General features: G+C 48.2%; 1 protein-coding gene across 4 annotated transcripts in view; it reads right to left on the bottom strand.

Moving 5' to 3' along the window:
- cadm4 (cell adhesion molecule 4) overlaps positions 1–15,423 on the bottom strand; it is a 123,751-nt gene that overhangs the window by 4,272 nt on the left and 104,056 nt on the right. For 3 of the 4 annotated variants that reach the window (XM_076152702.1, XM_076152703.1, XM_076152700.1), the window contains exons 4-7: positions 13,789–13,950; positions 12,099–12,189; positions 8,728–8,900; positions 1,415–1,522 (exon numbers count right to left, since the gene is read on the bottom strand). In XM_076152702.1, the coding sequence (XP_076008817.1) occupies positions 1,415–1,522; positions 8,728–8,900; positions 12,099–12,189; positions 13,789–13,950 (534 nt within the window). The remainder of the gene's footprint in view (positions 1–1,414; positions 1,523–8,727; positions 8,901–12,098; positions 12,190–13,788; positions 13,951–15,423) is intronic. The other variant, XM_076152704.1, reaches the window with a different exon arrangement.

The following is a 15,423-nucleotide window of genomic DNA, read 5'->3' as shown; positions in this document are numbered from 1 at the left end:
ATACAGTGCTAACACTTTGGGGACGAAGAGGGAGGATGAAAGGGAGGGATGGAGAGGTGAGGAGGAGGAAGAAGAGGAAGAGGAGGAAGAGGAGGAGGAGCTGGGGCTGGCTGGCACCTGGAGGGGGAGAGGAGACGCCGGCGGGGGAGGCTTGTGTTTGTGTTTCGCTTGAGTTAATAGTAGCGTCATGCCTCTGTCACAGCGCCCAACCAGTATGTGTGTGTGTCTGTGTGTGTGATAAAGTGAATATTGGCTCTGAGATCGCATTGGGAGGCCTGTGATTCAGAGCAGTCAGGCCCAGTAATATTTCATAGGGGATAACAAAAAAAGGCAGTGAAGCTCTTCTTCTCTCTGCTCTTAACCCGTCGCAGCTCAAAGCTCTGCAGGAAAAGGACTGACAGTATTAAAGGTGCAGAGTTTCACAGCGGGAAGATACATCAACACTGGCTAAATGTTCTCTCAAATCTTCAATCCGAGTTCCTGTGACTCTTTGCTCTGACATTGTCTCATATGCCCAGCAGGCGAGCTCCTGAATGCCAGACGGCGGCGGCGGGAGAAGAAGAAGGATGCTCCCGCTCGCTCGGCTCACATCTCTGCTTTAAAGTAATAGAGACGAGCTGAATGTGCGGAGAGAAACAGGAGAGACATCTGTGAGCGTCTGTTTGTGTGTGTGTGTGAGGAGATATGAATAAATGCGGCACATTACAAGAGGATGAGACGGGCGGGAGGAAAGTTCGTCCTCTCTGTCTCTCTCTCTTGACACACAGACATATTTCTTCAACCTGCTGTGCAACATTCTACTGGGAAACTATGATTAGACAACCACCTGGATACACCATCTCTCCCCATCTCTCCCCATCTCTCTCTCTCTCCCTCTCCCTTTCTCTCCATTGGCTGATAGGTCAGCCAAAGGCTAGGTGTGCTACATGTCTGTTACACATCCAACGCTTATGCAAGCTCAGACTTATTAAAAGTACCCACCAAGCACCAAGAGGCACACCTCAGACCCCCCGCACGCACGCACAGACACACAGACACACAGACACACACACACACACACACACAGACACACACACACACACACACACACACACACACACACACACACACACACAGGCGAATGCTGAGTCTGCACCGTGCGTGGGGAGCATCAGACTATCAGTGATAAGAGAGTTGGAGGAGGATAGAGTGGGAGGTGCGTACCCGAGAGTCAAGGCAAGGGAAGGTTGCGGCAGAAAGCGGGTGAAGTGTGTGTGTCTGTGTGTGTGCGTGTGTGTGTGAGAGTGACAATGGGCCACCTGAGACCCATCAGAGGAGCAGGGGAGCAGGGAGGAGGTGTGACACCATCTGAGAGGAGGAGGGAAAGGACAAGGAGAGAGATGGTTCGTTGTGTGTGTGCGTGTGTGCGTGTTACCTTCAGGGTCCGGGGCCATGCGGATTAGGAGGGTTGGGGTGGTGGGATGTGAGGAGATGGGTTGGGTGGTAGGAGTGGGAGGGGCAGCGGTAGTGACTGACACATTATCTACAGACAGACAGGGAATGGGATAACACACACACACACACACAAATACTATTATCTACATCATGCAGCAGCATTTCAACTCAGGCTTTGCAGGGATTACAGGCGACGTCACATCAGAACAATAGAACCTGTGAAAGCAACACTAGTGAACACTGAAATTAGTTACGGCACAAAACTGTGCAGGAAGTTTGCAGCAGGGTGGAGTTTTTGGAGGGAGGCAGGGATGTAAAGCGGAGCGTCGGGAGGAAGAGACACTGAGCGGTAATCAAGGCTGATTCCATTTCGATACCAGAGACAAATGTTACCAATTATTCCCCCAAATTGACTTTTGCATGAAATGGAATCAATCTCGCTTGCCTCGGACAAGACGCAGGGACACGAGCGAATGATGTACTTTGTCCGACGTCTGCTGTGCGGGCAGAGCGGGTTAAAATGGAGGAGCAGGCACGCTTGAGCAGGGAGGGTGGGAGGGGAGGGGGGGTGAGAGAAGAGAATTACACCTGGCAGAATGACGTTCATCTTCAAGGCAGTTGGAATATATGGGAACACATTCTCCATCACTGACACATTTTCTATGGCACAATGGCAGCAAAGACAGAAACATTGTGTGTGACAGATGCGTTCCCGATGGAGCCGCGCCGCGCCGAGACCGTCTCATTCAGAGACCAACAAAAGCCTGGATCTTGACACGTTCGCACAATCAATGGGCGAGACACAAAGAGGTGGAAAAATAGACAAGTTCATATTGGCGCTAAAGACAAAAATAATAGCAGACAAGAACTCAAAGTCACTTGGAGGCGTGTGTGTGTGTGTGTGTGAGAGAGCACTTTCCAGAGTAGAATGCAGCTTCGTCAAACAATGTGTACAATTGCAACGTGAAAGGAGTTGTCAAAGTCTGCACACACACACACACACATACATACACTCACACACACACTCACACACACACTGAAACACAGGCGGGCATTTAATTTGCAGTTAGCATGCTGAGATACGAGCATATGCACAGACATGCTTATTATCAAAATGCACACACACACAAAAACACCTAAAACACCCCCACAAAGGCACACACGCGCACACACACCTACACTCAACACACGCACACACACACACATTACACACACACACACACACACACACTGCCCTTTCTGCTCGGGAGTAATTTATTGGTAAGTATTCCTCTGTCTCTTCTCCACCTTTCTCCCACTGGCCCTGAGATCATCAATCTCTTTTTGCACTCCTCTTATGTCAGCACAACCCCTCAAAACTCCTCCCCCTCTCCCCCCCCCCTTTCACTTTCCTCCCACCCCAGCCTTGGTCTCTGTACAGAAATGCATCGTGTGTGATGTGTGATATATGGCGCGGGCAAGACAAAAGAAAGGAGGGGAACCATTTTCCATTAAGAAAAAGGGGAGCGGGAGGGGCAGAGAGAGCGAGAGAGAGAGAGAGAGCGAGAGAGATACATGGTTATGTGTGTGTGATCCTCACTTGAGACTGAGCGCTCAGGATTAATGGTCGGGGGTCAGCTTACTAATTAAACCATTGCTGATTAATTTTTCTTGGCAAGCAGCGACAACCTCAAACAGTTAATATTCTGCTGTGTCCAACTTCTTCTTCTTCTTCTTCTTCCGACGCCCTCACCAACATCCTCACCACTCTCGCCTGGCTTTCTCTTTCCCCTCCTTCTTCTTCTACCGGGCTAAATTGCCTCACACCGTCATTTGCATTCTTCCTCCCTCAATTTTCTCCCGCCGCTCCGCCTCTCCGGTTTCACTCGGCAGCGGCCCCGTTCCCACGCCGCCTCAGCTCCGGCTTAATTAAGGAGAATGGCGTACAGCTGTCGTTCCCCTGGCCGATAGCGTCCTTCTCTCTCCGCGTCATATTGTTATTCATTAATACTGTATGGCTGCCAATGAGGCGCACGGCGGCCCGTGTTATTCCCAGGCATGCCGGCGACGTGCGTGAGCCATAACGACATATCTGGATCTCGCAGAGGCACGCCGCAGGATGAGGTGCCGCCGTAGTTGATCGGGCCTTGTTACGACGCCGCCGGGCCGTATCCAGAACACTGCAGGCTCCGGCTGTCAGTCACATGGCTGAATGAGAGACGGCGGTCATAGTTCCACTGGTGAGAGCGTAAAGGCCAAAGACTTGAATGTTAATTGTGTTGCTCTTGCACTGGTGGAAAGCAAGAATCCCTTAAACAAGCTTAACTTGAATCCTCTTGCTGTCTTCATTCCATTACACCCAACGTGTTTTATTCAAGCTTTTTATTCTGCCTCTGGTTTTTTTCTGAAGTCTCACTTCATTAAATGGATGTCTGTGGTTTTCATTCCAATTATCCTAACAGCTTATTGCAGCTGCTGGGGAGATGCACACACACACACACACACACACACACACACACACACACACACACACACCCTAATCCCATGTCACCTAGAACCCCATCATCTCATCTGTGGACACGTCCATCCATCCTCCCATGGCTCTGCTATGAGGAGAGTTACACATCTACATAACTAGATGTAAGTTCCTCTATTCCTGTCTGCACTTACTGTGACTCTGTTTATAGCATATAGGTACACACACAAACACAGCCATATACAGTTGTCACACACACACAAAGTAAACACAATACGCAACACCTCAGTGCGAACATTTATCATCTACTCTGCCTCTCTGGCCCTCTCTCTCTCTCTCTCTCTCTCTGTCTCTCTCTGTCTCTCTCTCTCTCTTTGTCTCTCTATTTGTCTCCATCTCTGTCTCTCTGGCTCCCGTCTTCCACCTCCCACACTCTCTCTCTCTCTGCAATTCAATTCTAATGGGTTTTATTGGCTTGGCGATTCATCTGAGTGCAGCAGCTCAGTTCAATTACATAAGCGAGCCCTCTGGGCTTTCACCAGACAATCAGCAACATTCCCTTCCCAGTCACATGCAAGTGTACATCTACAACACACACACACACACACACACACACACACAGGCGCATAACAATCAAATTTCTTCTTAGCAATGATGGAACAAAGATGAAACAAACAGGCCACATCTATGAATACACCCACTGTGTGTGTGTGTGTGGGAGCATTATTAATACCCCAAGCGCTGATACAACACACACTCTTACATTATTTCCTTTACTAAAGTCTTTCAAGCACACACACCTGCACACAACAATGACCAGTCAAATTAATCCAGACGTCAGTGCATCACGGCGGTGCCGCTGCCAGCTTCCCCCTGGAGACTTTCCCACTTTTCACTGTCTGTTCTCCCCCACTGGAATTAATCCAGTCTCCCTTCATAAAGTGACAGAGCCTAAAGCACCTGTAACAAATTGGCAGCCGCAGAGTTTGCCTGAGTTTGTGCTCGCTGTGCAGGTCCTGGTGCCAGATAAGTCTCACAGAGGGAAGGTGGAGCAGAAATAAAGGAGAGGGGAGAGAAAGCAGAGTTTTTCTGCGCCTGCAATAAAATGGTTCCTCTTTTTTGTGCTGACTCATCTGTTACAACACTCTTCCTACACCCAACCCCCCCCCCGTCCAATCTCCCAGATGCATCCTGGGATTCCCACTGGGAGGCCTGCAAGGCAACTAAATTGACGTTTCGTTTATCTGACAAACCGTGGTACTGAATGTTAACCTGTGTTCAACCTCCACTGTCCTTGCATCCTCCTCTCTACCGCTCATCCCTCTCTTCATCCATCCCTCCTCCCCTCCATCCATTACTCCCCCATCCCTCCATCCATTCACACCTCCCTCCCTCCATTCCCCACCTCTCCTCTTCTCTCTCCCTGCCCCTCCCGCTCTAAATCCTCAAAAGGCTCCATTCGTCCATCTTCACGCCTAATTCTCAAACAGCTCGGCCTCCCTGGGGTAAACGATTGAACTGCAGTTGACCTGACAACGGAGGGCAAACCGGTGGCAAGGTTAAAAATATCTGCCGGGAAGGGGGAGGGAGGGGAGGGGTAGGTTGGTGGGGGGACCCGGGAGGAGTAACAGAGAGGCGAGGAAAGTGGACAGAGGACGGAAAAGAGGTGAGAACAAAGGCACGAGTGGAGGGAAAGGAAGGCTATCGAGTCCTGAATCAATGCCGGGGAGGAAATAGTGAGAGGTTAGCAGCATTCTCACAAAGATTTGCTTACATATCCGCAGTTGGAATCAATCTTAATATTGAAGGATGAATGCAGCAGAGCGTGGCGTCAACGTGCTTGAGCTGCTTCATTTGCATTGTTTTGTGGGCGTACAGCAAAAAAAAACAAGGTGGTATTAAATTTGCAATCTTACACACTGTACAGTATTTTTTCCGTGATATTAACTGTCAGTGGCGTAACGCAAAAATTCTGCCGGGGCCCTGGGCTGTCAGCTCTAATATTCCTTTGCGCTGCGACGCCCCTCTGCAATGACTTCAGCCTGGAATTTAATTTTAAGAATTACAAATATATCAGGATGATTAGTTGTGACGCGCACAGGAGTTAAAATTGAGTTTCAGTCATCTACAGATTAATACGATGGCTGAATCAACATCTCTAAACTATTTGATTTAAGCATCTGCCAAGAGGGGAGAGCGTGTTCTTTTGAAATGCAGCAAACTAGCACTCACACACGCAGAGCTGCAGCAGGAGGATTTAAGAAGCTGATTGCTGAAAATCCCTGGCACGGAGCGGAGAGGCTGGAGAGGCTGGAGAGCGGAACCTTGGCTTAGGCCGGTTATGTGAATTCCGTCTCTTTTATGGATTTTGATGGAGGCAAGGCTCCTTACCTAAACACTACCTCTTTTCCCATAACAGCAGGTGAGAGAGAAATACAGCGAGATAAAAGGGAATTAATGACCAGCGCAAGAATGACAGTGCGGAATAAAGACGATAAACGACAAAATGTAGAATAGAGGAGACGCGCTAAAAATAGGCCGATCAGGCGGGAAACTAAAGAGAGAGTGATGACAAGGAGAGCGAAGGATGGGAAATATCTCCGCAGAGGTGGCAGCACACATCAAAGACATGTCTAACCTTCTAGGAGAGGGAGCCAGAAAGGTGTGTGTGTGTGTGTGTGTGTGTGTGTGGGGGCTAGAGGGTGGTGTGTGTGTATCACCTTTCATCTTGCCACTGTTGCCACCCGTGATGCTCTCCCACTGTGGAAAGCTGCCATTATGTGTAGCGTTTGATGCTCGACACGCTTGCACAAGAAGCCCGTGCGATCAAATGTGTGGGGCGGGAGCGTGCGATTGGTGAGATGGTTGGATGAGGGGGGGTGTGTATGTGTTTGTGTGTGTGTGCGGGGGGCAGAGTGTGTTACATAAGATATTATCCCCCCTACTTCCCCCAGACCACCCCTCCCTCCCTCCCTCCTCCACCTCTGATCTGTCAGGTGTTTGGCTGCAGTGACAGGAGCAACCACCAGGGGACGGCGCAGATCAAAAGGGCAGAGTAGCTGAGTGACAGCAGTGAGCCTGTAATTAGGCCCAAACGCAGCGGATCTGAAACTGTGGAAGCTCGCAATCACCAGCCAGCCACTTTGATTCCCTTTTGGTTGAAACTTCATGTTTATATTAAAGTAAACACAGACTGAATGCACATTTTCAGGACATAAGACTCTAAGCACGACTCCACCACACAACCTAGTCCAAGTGTCTGGAAGCAACAGGATCCACAAGGGACTCAGGCAGGATCCCCGCGCTTGAGCTGCGGCGGCTCACAACATGCAATGTGGAGAGCAAAGCCGAAAACAACTGAATAAATAATGTAGCGTGAAAGTTTGAACAGTATTTGCAGCACCGGCGCTTCTAGCATGAAGGCAGAAGCTTCGAGCTCAGCATACGCCGCCCAGTGTGAAACAGGCATCAGACGCAACTCAACACAGCAACTCTATAGACTCAAACCAGCTCTGTCTGTGACGTGGAAGCATAACTTCCCACACAAGCCTCTCGCAGAAGCCACAGCGCTGCTCTAACTCGCACTCCCGAAGAGCTGAGGAAACCTTTTCTGAAGAGCAGCAAAACCTCAATCGGCATATTTCATTCAGTCCATTGATTGCATTTCAACCCTCCAGCAGCGGTTCTCTGTCCTTGAGTTCCACAGCGCTGCACGTTCTCCATCACTCCCCGCTGGACGCGCACCTCATTAGCTAAATCAGGTGTGTTTAATGCGTAATGGCTAAAGATTTTTTGTGCATGTAGCGAGCTGTGCTGCGCTGTCATCCTCTGTGATCCCGAGCTCTGCAGCCAACGAGGCTAAATCTTCATTAAGTCCTCGGCCGGCCAGCGCCACTGCATTTTGGTGCAACATCTTGGAACGGCTGTAAAATTCCCAATAACGGACACCCTTCACTCCGCCGTGCCTGACTCCGCTGCTCATGCAACTGTTGATTCTGCCGCGTTTTGGTGCCGCAGATGCCCCGCTGTTATTTTACTGCCAAATGTGTCCGTGTAAGAATTCAGTGCCAGCTCGTTCGGCGACGGCAGATTACTCCACACAGACACGCCATCAGTGGCTTTCTCTTTCTGTTAGGGGAAGCAGCGTGAGCGATGCCCGATTTCATCTTCAATCTATTACGTAATGCAAGAGCAGTTCACACCTGTTAAGTTATTTGTGTGTCAGCATGCACTGTGGAATTCATCAAGTTGTCAAAAACGGTTTATCTTCATTTATTGCACATGTAGACTGAAGTTGTTCTGTATTCCCCCCAGGAGAGGATAAGGTCACGGGGGACATGATGAATTGTTCTTGTCTGCATAATAATGTTGTAGACTAGCATCTGTGCACAACAGACGACTTCTTCTGGAATCAATAGCACTGTGGAATCAATAGCACAGGAAGTTTAGCGGAGGTTTCCTGCTGCGCGCAAAGTCATGAAAACAAATAAAGCTGAAAGACAGATGAGACAAGCTGCAGGATTTAATGGGTCTGGGCATCCCGGCACAGGATACCCAGATAACAGAGACGCTGAGATTAAAGAGAGAATATAATAAGATTAAAGGCTGAATAAAAATTACATCTCACAAAAACAAATCATCAATCAAAACACAAGGAAAAGAAGGGAAACAAGCAAAGCGTCGATTTCACATAATATGAGTCAGACACATTAATAATTGCCTCGAATGCAAAAAAAACTTGTAAAGAAGGAGCAAAACAATCAAAATCAGGTTAAAGTTTCAAATATTACCCGTTTGAAACCAGCAACATATGGAAAGTGGCTGCCATGGTTACTCACCGTAGACCAGAAGGGTGTAGTGGTCGGCGGCGCGGCCAAAGTTGTTCTGGGCCTGGCACAGGTACGTCCCGTTGTACGACTGGCTGAGGCGGGAGATCTGGAGGGAGGGGCCAGAGATCTCTGCCCTGTCAGGTAAGGTGTCGTTAATCTTGGACCACTGAATGTTCCTGGGCCTGGGGCGAGTGAGAGAGAGAGAGAGAGAGAGAGAGAGAGAGAGAGAGAGAGAGAGAGAGAGAGAGAGAGAGAGAGAGAGATTTAGTTAGCATCTGAGCTGATGCAGAGGGACGTTTGAGAGTGAAGATGCTCAGTGAAAACGGGTGAAGATGATGGGTGAGGAAGTCAGCAAGGGGTTGAAGGGAAGAGGAAGCATGTAAGGGAGGGCAGCATTCTGACAAGTAAATACTACTGCTGAGGAAATTGATGGTCGGAGGCCCGTGGGGGTGTGAAAGGACTGACAGGAGGTAAGGGGAGCAAAGGAGGGAGAGGAAAAAAAAAAAGTTGAGTCAGTCAAAAACGCCAGTAAAGGGCTGGAAAGTAGAGAGGGTTAGAAGATGAAGGGAAAGAGCAGTGGACAGAGTGAATTGGTCATAAAAGACGGATCGTGTGCGTGTGCGTGTGCGTGTGTGTGTGTGTGTGCGTGCTTGTGTGTGAAGCTGGCACAGCGTTATGCCTCATGCCAGCCTGGCCGGATTACAAACCTGACTCATCTGGGTTCTAATCCCTCGGGAAGTCTAATTAAACCTCTTCTTTGTTTAGTCTCCCCGTCTCTCTCTCTTTCACTCAAACACACACACACACACACACTCCCACCTGCAATTACCATTTCATACAGTCACACAGGTGAGCAATCATGGCAAATGACAAGATAATCTCTCTCTGTCTCTCTCTGTCTCTCTTCCTAATAACAAAGACATGGCTGGCATATAATTGGTCATTAATGCTTAACAGGCAGTTAACAGGGTTGGGGAACACGTGTGAGAGTGACAAGGGGACTGCTGTGTGTGTGTGTGTGTGTGTGTGTGTGTGTGTGTGTGTGTGTGTGTGTGTGTGTGTGTGTGTGTGTGTGTATGGGAGGTCCAGGAGTCAGAGTCCAGGGTGACACCGTCTCCCATCTCTCGTGTGTCACTACAAACACATAAATGCATGCGCACAGAGACACATGCGTGCGCACACACACACACACACACACACACACACACACACACACACACACACACACACACACACACACACACACACACACACACACACACGGTCCCAAACTTACTTACAAAACTGCAGTGTGTCTAGGGCCAATCTGATTCTCAGCCAGTTCTCACCATTGGATTTTACAAAGTTATCATCACACCCACACTCAGAAATGCACACTCTCACACACACAGACACCCTCTAACATACACACACACACACACGCTTTGGCTTCATGAAGCTTTACCACCGAGCTTTGGTGGACTTGCTGCCCACGGACAGACGGACCATCTTGGGGAGGGTTTAGGAGCTTAGGACCCAGTAGCCTTGTGGAAAGCGCACAAAGGGCTCTGAACACACACTGCAAAGAGGGCTTGTTTCAAAAGTGGCCGGCCGCCTGTTGTTGACTGATGATCGGTTAGCGCTGGCTCTGCTTTACTCTCTGTGCTCTCACACACACAGAGCTGTTGTCAGCCATCAGCCAACTTCTGCTTCAGATGAACTCAGATGAAGGACGCAGCTTCATTTTGATCTCAATAACCCGAGTGATCTGTGTGATGAAGACTCTGCGTACATCTCTCTTCATATGATTGGCCCAAATGTTGCCATGGCATCCTAATGATGTGCTAATAAGTGCTTAGTGCTGTTAGGCGAACAATGACACGATGTACTAATTACAAGAATGAAGACAGGGATCAACTAGTGAGATTCTAGGAACCTGATAATTACTTAACGGGTTTTCAAAATAGAAGCATGGAATTATTTAAGATAGCAATTATACAGAACAACGTGAGTTTGTCTGAGTCAATGCGGCTTCATTGGGGCCTCCTGATTATAACATGGTGGGAAGTACACAGTCATAAGAAAGTTAATAGTACAATGTTTCATAGAAAGTTAATAGTACAATGTTTCAGCAAAGCCTCCTGGGATATTGACAGGTCGTCTGTCTGCTCCGTCCTCAGCCTCGTTAGTCAAATTTCTCTGAGCAAAGACCCGTTTGTGTCTTACCAGTCCATCCCCTGTTGTTTACTTTAAATGACTTAAAAGGTTTCACTATTCTTTTATTATGGTATATCAGGATGTCAGGAGGATTTCAACAAATTCTACAAAAAGTGTTGGAAATGACTGTAAAACCATAGAAAGCCAGAGATTCCAAACATGGAATCAGTGAAGCTAGTCTCTCTCCCTCTCCCTCCCTCTCTCACTCTCTCTCTCTCTCTCTCTCTCTTCCTCTCTCTCTCGCTCACCCACTTGTTCACTCTCACTGTCTCCCTCTTGCCGCTTAAGGTTTAAATGATTTTAAAATACGTTCTGGTTCTTTGTAGCTCCTTACATTTAACTCTGTCCAGCTGCCCAGCGCCCATATAGAGCAAACCAACCGCACCGCGTCCGTCTAAAGGAGATTACAAGCAGCAAACACAGAAATCCCTGCAAATACACTAAATATGTGGTTTTATCCACAGCTTTGCCTCCGCACCTCCCTGCTGTTTGCTGAAATTAGAATGTAAATGTCATTCGCAAACCTGTTTGAAACCATTTTCCCAAATTGTCTCCATGCGATTCATTGCTGTGCCTTAATATTAAAATGTGCTGACTTTAATCTTGGCAACATCCAGCTTGTCGCTCTACATCAAACCGGTTTTGGGCGACTCCTTCAGCTGATTTGTCGAGACCCGTTTCTGCTTTCATGCGGCAGAAATTTGTTCAGACAAAACTTTGATACTTAGCGATTATTTTGTCAGGGATCCATTAAAGCAGAAGAGTAAAAAGATCCAACACGACGCCGCCGCCCCAAGCCAAAGTGTCTTCACAGGCAGCACTTGGAGCCAGCTGGCCGTGTTTGTACAGCACAATGTGCCGCTTTCACACCTGATGAAGGCCAAGTTTGAGACATCTGTGGTTCTGCTTGTTTCTTTAACCGTTGACCTTTAATGCCCTCCTGCCTTGAGCTGTTGTGCTCTCACAAATACGTATTAAAGTAAAAAACAGAGGAGGAGGACGATGAAGGTGGAACTGGAGTCTGGTGCGAATTTTTGGAGTAGCGACAGGTTTTTGTTACATTAGGGGTGAAAAACTTGCAGCAGATGATGTTGATTAACTGTAGTACCAAGCAACACAAAACAACACTACACACTCCAAATATACACACACACGTACACACACACACACACACACAAACTTACAGAGGGTTTCCAGTGACAGAGCAGGCGAGGGAGAGCGAGTCGCCCTCTCTCAAAATACCAGACGGAGGAATGATTCTCACTGTCGGGGCAACTGTAGAGAGAGAGAGAGAGACAGAGAGAGAGAGAGAGAGAGAGAGAGAGAGAGAGAGAGAGAGAAGTGAGTGCGTGTGACTGGAAACACAAAAAAGTCACAACGGAAAACAAATTGCATCAAAGAGATCAAAACCCAGCCAATATCTCAAAATCAAGGGAGAGAGACGGGAAGAGAAGAGATGAGAAACGACAAAGACGAGAAACGAGAAACAAGCGTGAAAGTAGCAGGAGGAAGGACGCGCCTCCAACATCTGTTTCCAAGGCAACCAGCTGACAATCCTATGGTTGAAACACCTGTTATCATAAGCAGCCCACCGCTCCAGCAGCTGCTGAAGCACACTTACTTCAGCAGCAGAGCGATGTGAAGCCAAATCCAGGCTGACAGTAGGTCATTATTGTTCTCTGGCTGGAGGAGCCACCAGCATGCAGATGGCCTGACGCATATCAATCACTCTGATCTATCAGCAAACATCTATATACTGGGGGAAATTAATTGTGCTGGGTGATTGATGTGAGTATGAATCAGATTAAGTGTGGATGTATGAATCACCACTGATGCATTTGTTGTCTCCCTCTGACAAACTGAGAGAGGGAAACAAACTGACTCACACTCGCACAGAAACACTTCACTTCTCAGCATTAAAAAGTATCTAAGAACTAAATAACTGTGCTTCTTATTTTTGCTGTTTGTTTTCTTTGGCTTTTGCAAAAAAAATCGAATTTAAGTCAGACTTAGAGTTTGCCAAGGCTCATTAAATTAATCCTGCATGCTGTCACGTTTTTAGTCGGCGAGCACATGTGTCAGTTTGGTTCTAATTATTCATCTGCCATTTGGAAAAGAAAAGAAAATGACTTAAAAGGATAACAGACAGAAAAGAAAACAAGGTGGATCGTTTAATTATGTACTAAAGGGATTAACCAAAATATGGATTAGAGCTGTTTAAAAAAAGATTATTCAACATGAATTTTTTTCAATCGAAGAACTTATAAAGAATTCACCTTCAAAATATTGACTGCAGTGATGTCTCGTCCAATTATCACTTCAACTCTCCGGCAGTAATTTTCTCAAAATATGCGCAGAGATTTTTCCCGAGCAAAGATCAATCACGTCTCAGAATAGATGTAAAAATCCTTCACACTGGTGTGATCTGTGTTTTTCTGGGCGGATGTCAGTTAGTTTGTTAAAATGCAGCCCAGGACACTAAACTGGCCTCCAGCCTGTTCCTGCCGGCTCGCTGCGTGACAAGATTTGTCTGTATTAGGTTTTAATGAGCTCAGGTCTCATTCAGGGCAGCGTGGAATATCACTCTTTTAGATCCTGGGCTGAGTATAAATGAGTTTCATTCTAAAATGAGATATGAGGACCTGCTCCCCTGACAAAATTATTGCTGCCATTAAAGTAAAGCGCTGTAATGAATGGTGCTGAAGGAGCAACTCAAGTGACAGAAGGACAGATGGAAGAATCTATCTTTTTGGAAGAATTTGGTGGTGGACGTTAAGTGACTCCATTTGTTTTGAAAGATAGATGGACGGTGCTTTGATGTACGATGGAAAAAAAACACATACACACACACTTAGTTCTAGAGGTCACACTCACAATACACATCCAGGCGGTAGTGTCGAATCCTCTTCTGCCCACCCAGGGCCGGGTGGGACGCCTCGCAGCTCAGCGCCGCCCCGTTGTCTTTCCTCTCCACAGGGATACGGATGGTACTGGACAGGCTGAACGTCTTCCCGTTATCCTGCTGGGACACCACGCCTGCAGAGAGGGGGAGAGAGAGAGAGAGAGAGAGAGAGAGAGAGAGAAAGTCAACGGACGGGATGACATGATGGAAGTGACAGAGAAGAGAGGGAGGCAGGGAGGAAGCCAGGTAGGGTGGCCAAGGAATGAGTTAGCAGTCGATACGTCGGCCATTCTCTCTGCTTCACGTTGAGAAATCGCACCTAGCGTGAGAGAGTGTGTGTGTGTGTGTGGGGGGGGGGGGGGGGGGGTTTAGATGATAACACAGATGGATCGAAGGAGAGAGCAGAGACAAAGGGAGGAGAAGTTAGTGGCTGATGAATGAGCCATTTGGAGCTGCACCAGGTACCTGAAGAGGGCAGGATAAGTGGGGGAAGATAGAGGGAGGGAGCGGTAGAAGGAGAGAGGGGCACCAGAAAGCAATTTGCATCTATATTTCATGGCAATTATGAGAGGCAGAACTGTTTGTTTGCAGATGGTAAATCAAGCGGACGCGTTTTTATGCGTCTGAGAGTGAGTGAGAGACACGGAGGGGATGAAAAGGGAGAATATGCATAAATGAATGGAGGCTGTAACCGAGCCAGACAGGAAGGAGGCGGTGACAGAGAACGAATGGGGGGAGGGCGAGGGAGAAGAAGAAGAAGAAGAAGAAGAGGAAGAAGAAGAAAGTCAAAGGAGAAGTGAAGGAGACAGAGAGAGAAGGGCAGCAGAACGCGCGTGATTGATGGAGGAGCGAGGAGAACCGAAATGAGACCGGACCAGACATGAAAGAGGCAGATAAGAGCAGCGAGCCAGATGCAGAGCGAGAGAGAGAGAGAAAGACAGATGCAAGAAGAAAGGAGGGACGGAAGGAGGGAGGAGGGACACACTAACTAGACTTGTCACGGTCACGTATGGGGACTTTGCGCCTGTTGAGGCAGAAGACAACGATATTACTTATATTGCGCTGAGTTTTCAATTATTCCCGGTGACCAAACCAGAAGCACAACCAATCAAAGTGCCGGTGGTGAAGAGAGGAAGAGAGAGAGGGGAGGAGAGGGAAGATAGTGTCTTAATTAAAGAGTGCTTTCCCATATCTGCTGGGATCTGCTTCTAACCTTTAGTGTCACAGTTCATTTATCTCAGGGCCAAAGGAGTGAAGAGGAGAGGACGAGAGAGGAGAGGAGAGGAGAGGAGAGGAGAGGAGAGGAGAGGAGAGGAGAGGAGGGGAGGGGAGGGGAGGGGAGAGGAGAGGAGAGGAGGGGAGAGGAGAGGAGGGGAGGGGAGGGGAGAGGAGAGGAGAGGAGGGGAGAGGAGAGGAGAGGAGAGGAGAGGAGAGGAGAGGAGAGGAGAGGACGGGAGAGGAGAGGAGAGGAGAGGAGGGGAGAGGAGAGGAGAGGAGAGGAGAGGAGAGGAGAGGAGAGGAGAGGAGAGGAAAGACGAGGAGAGGAGAGACAGGTTGTTGAGACAGGTGAGATGAACAGGTGGACTCTGGTGGGCTCAGTAAGTCAT

The sequence above is a fragment of the Genypterus blacodes genome, unplaced genomic scaffold (assembly GCF_046128005.1).
Source record: "Genypterus blacodes isolate CSIRO-AG114 ecotype Tasmania unplaced genomic scaffold, CSIRO-AGI_Gbla_v1 ptg000057l_1, whole genome shotgun sequence".
In the NCBI taxonomy this organism is placed as follows: Eukaryota; Metazoa; Chordata; class Actinopteri; order Ophidiiformes; family Ophidiidae; genus Genypterus; species Genypterus blacodes.
This window is presented reverse-complemented; position numbering and strand designations above follow the sequence as displayed.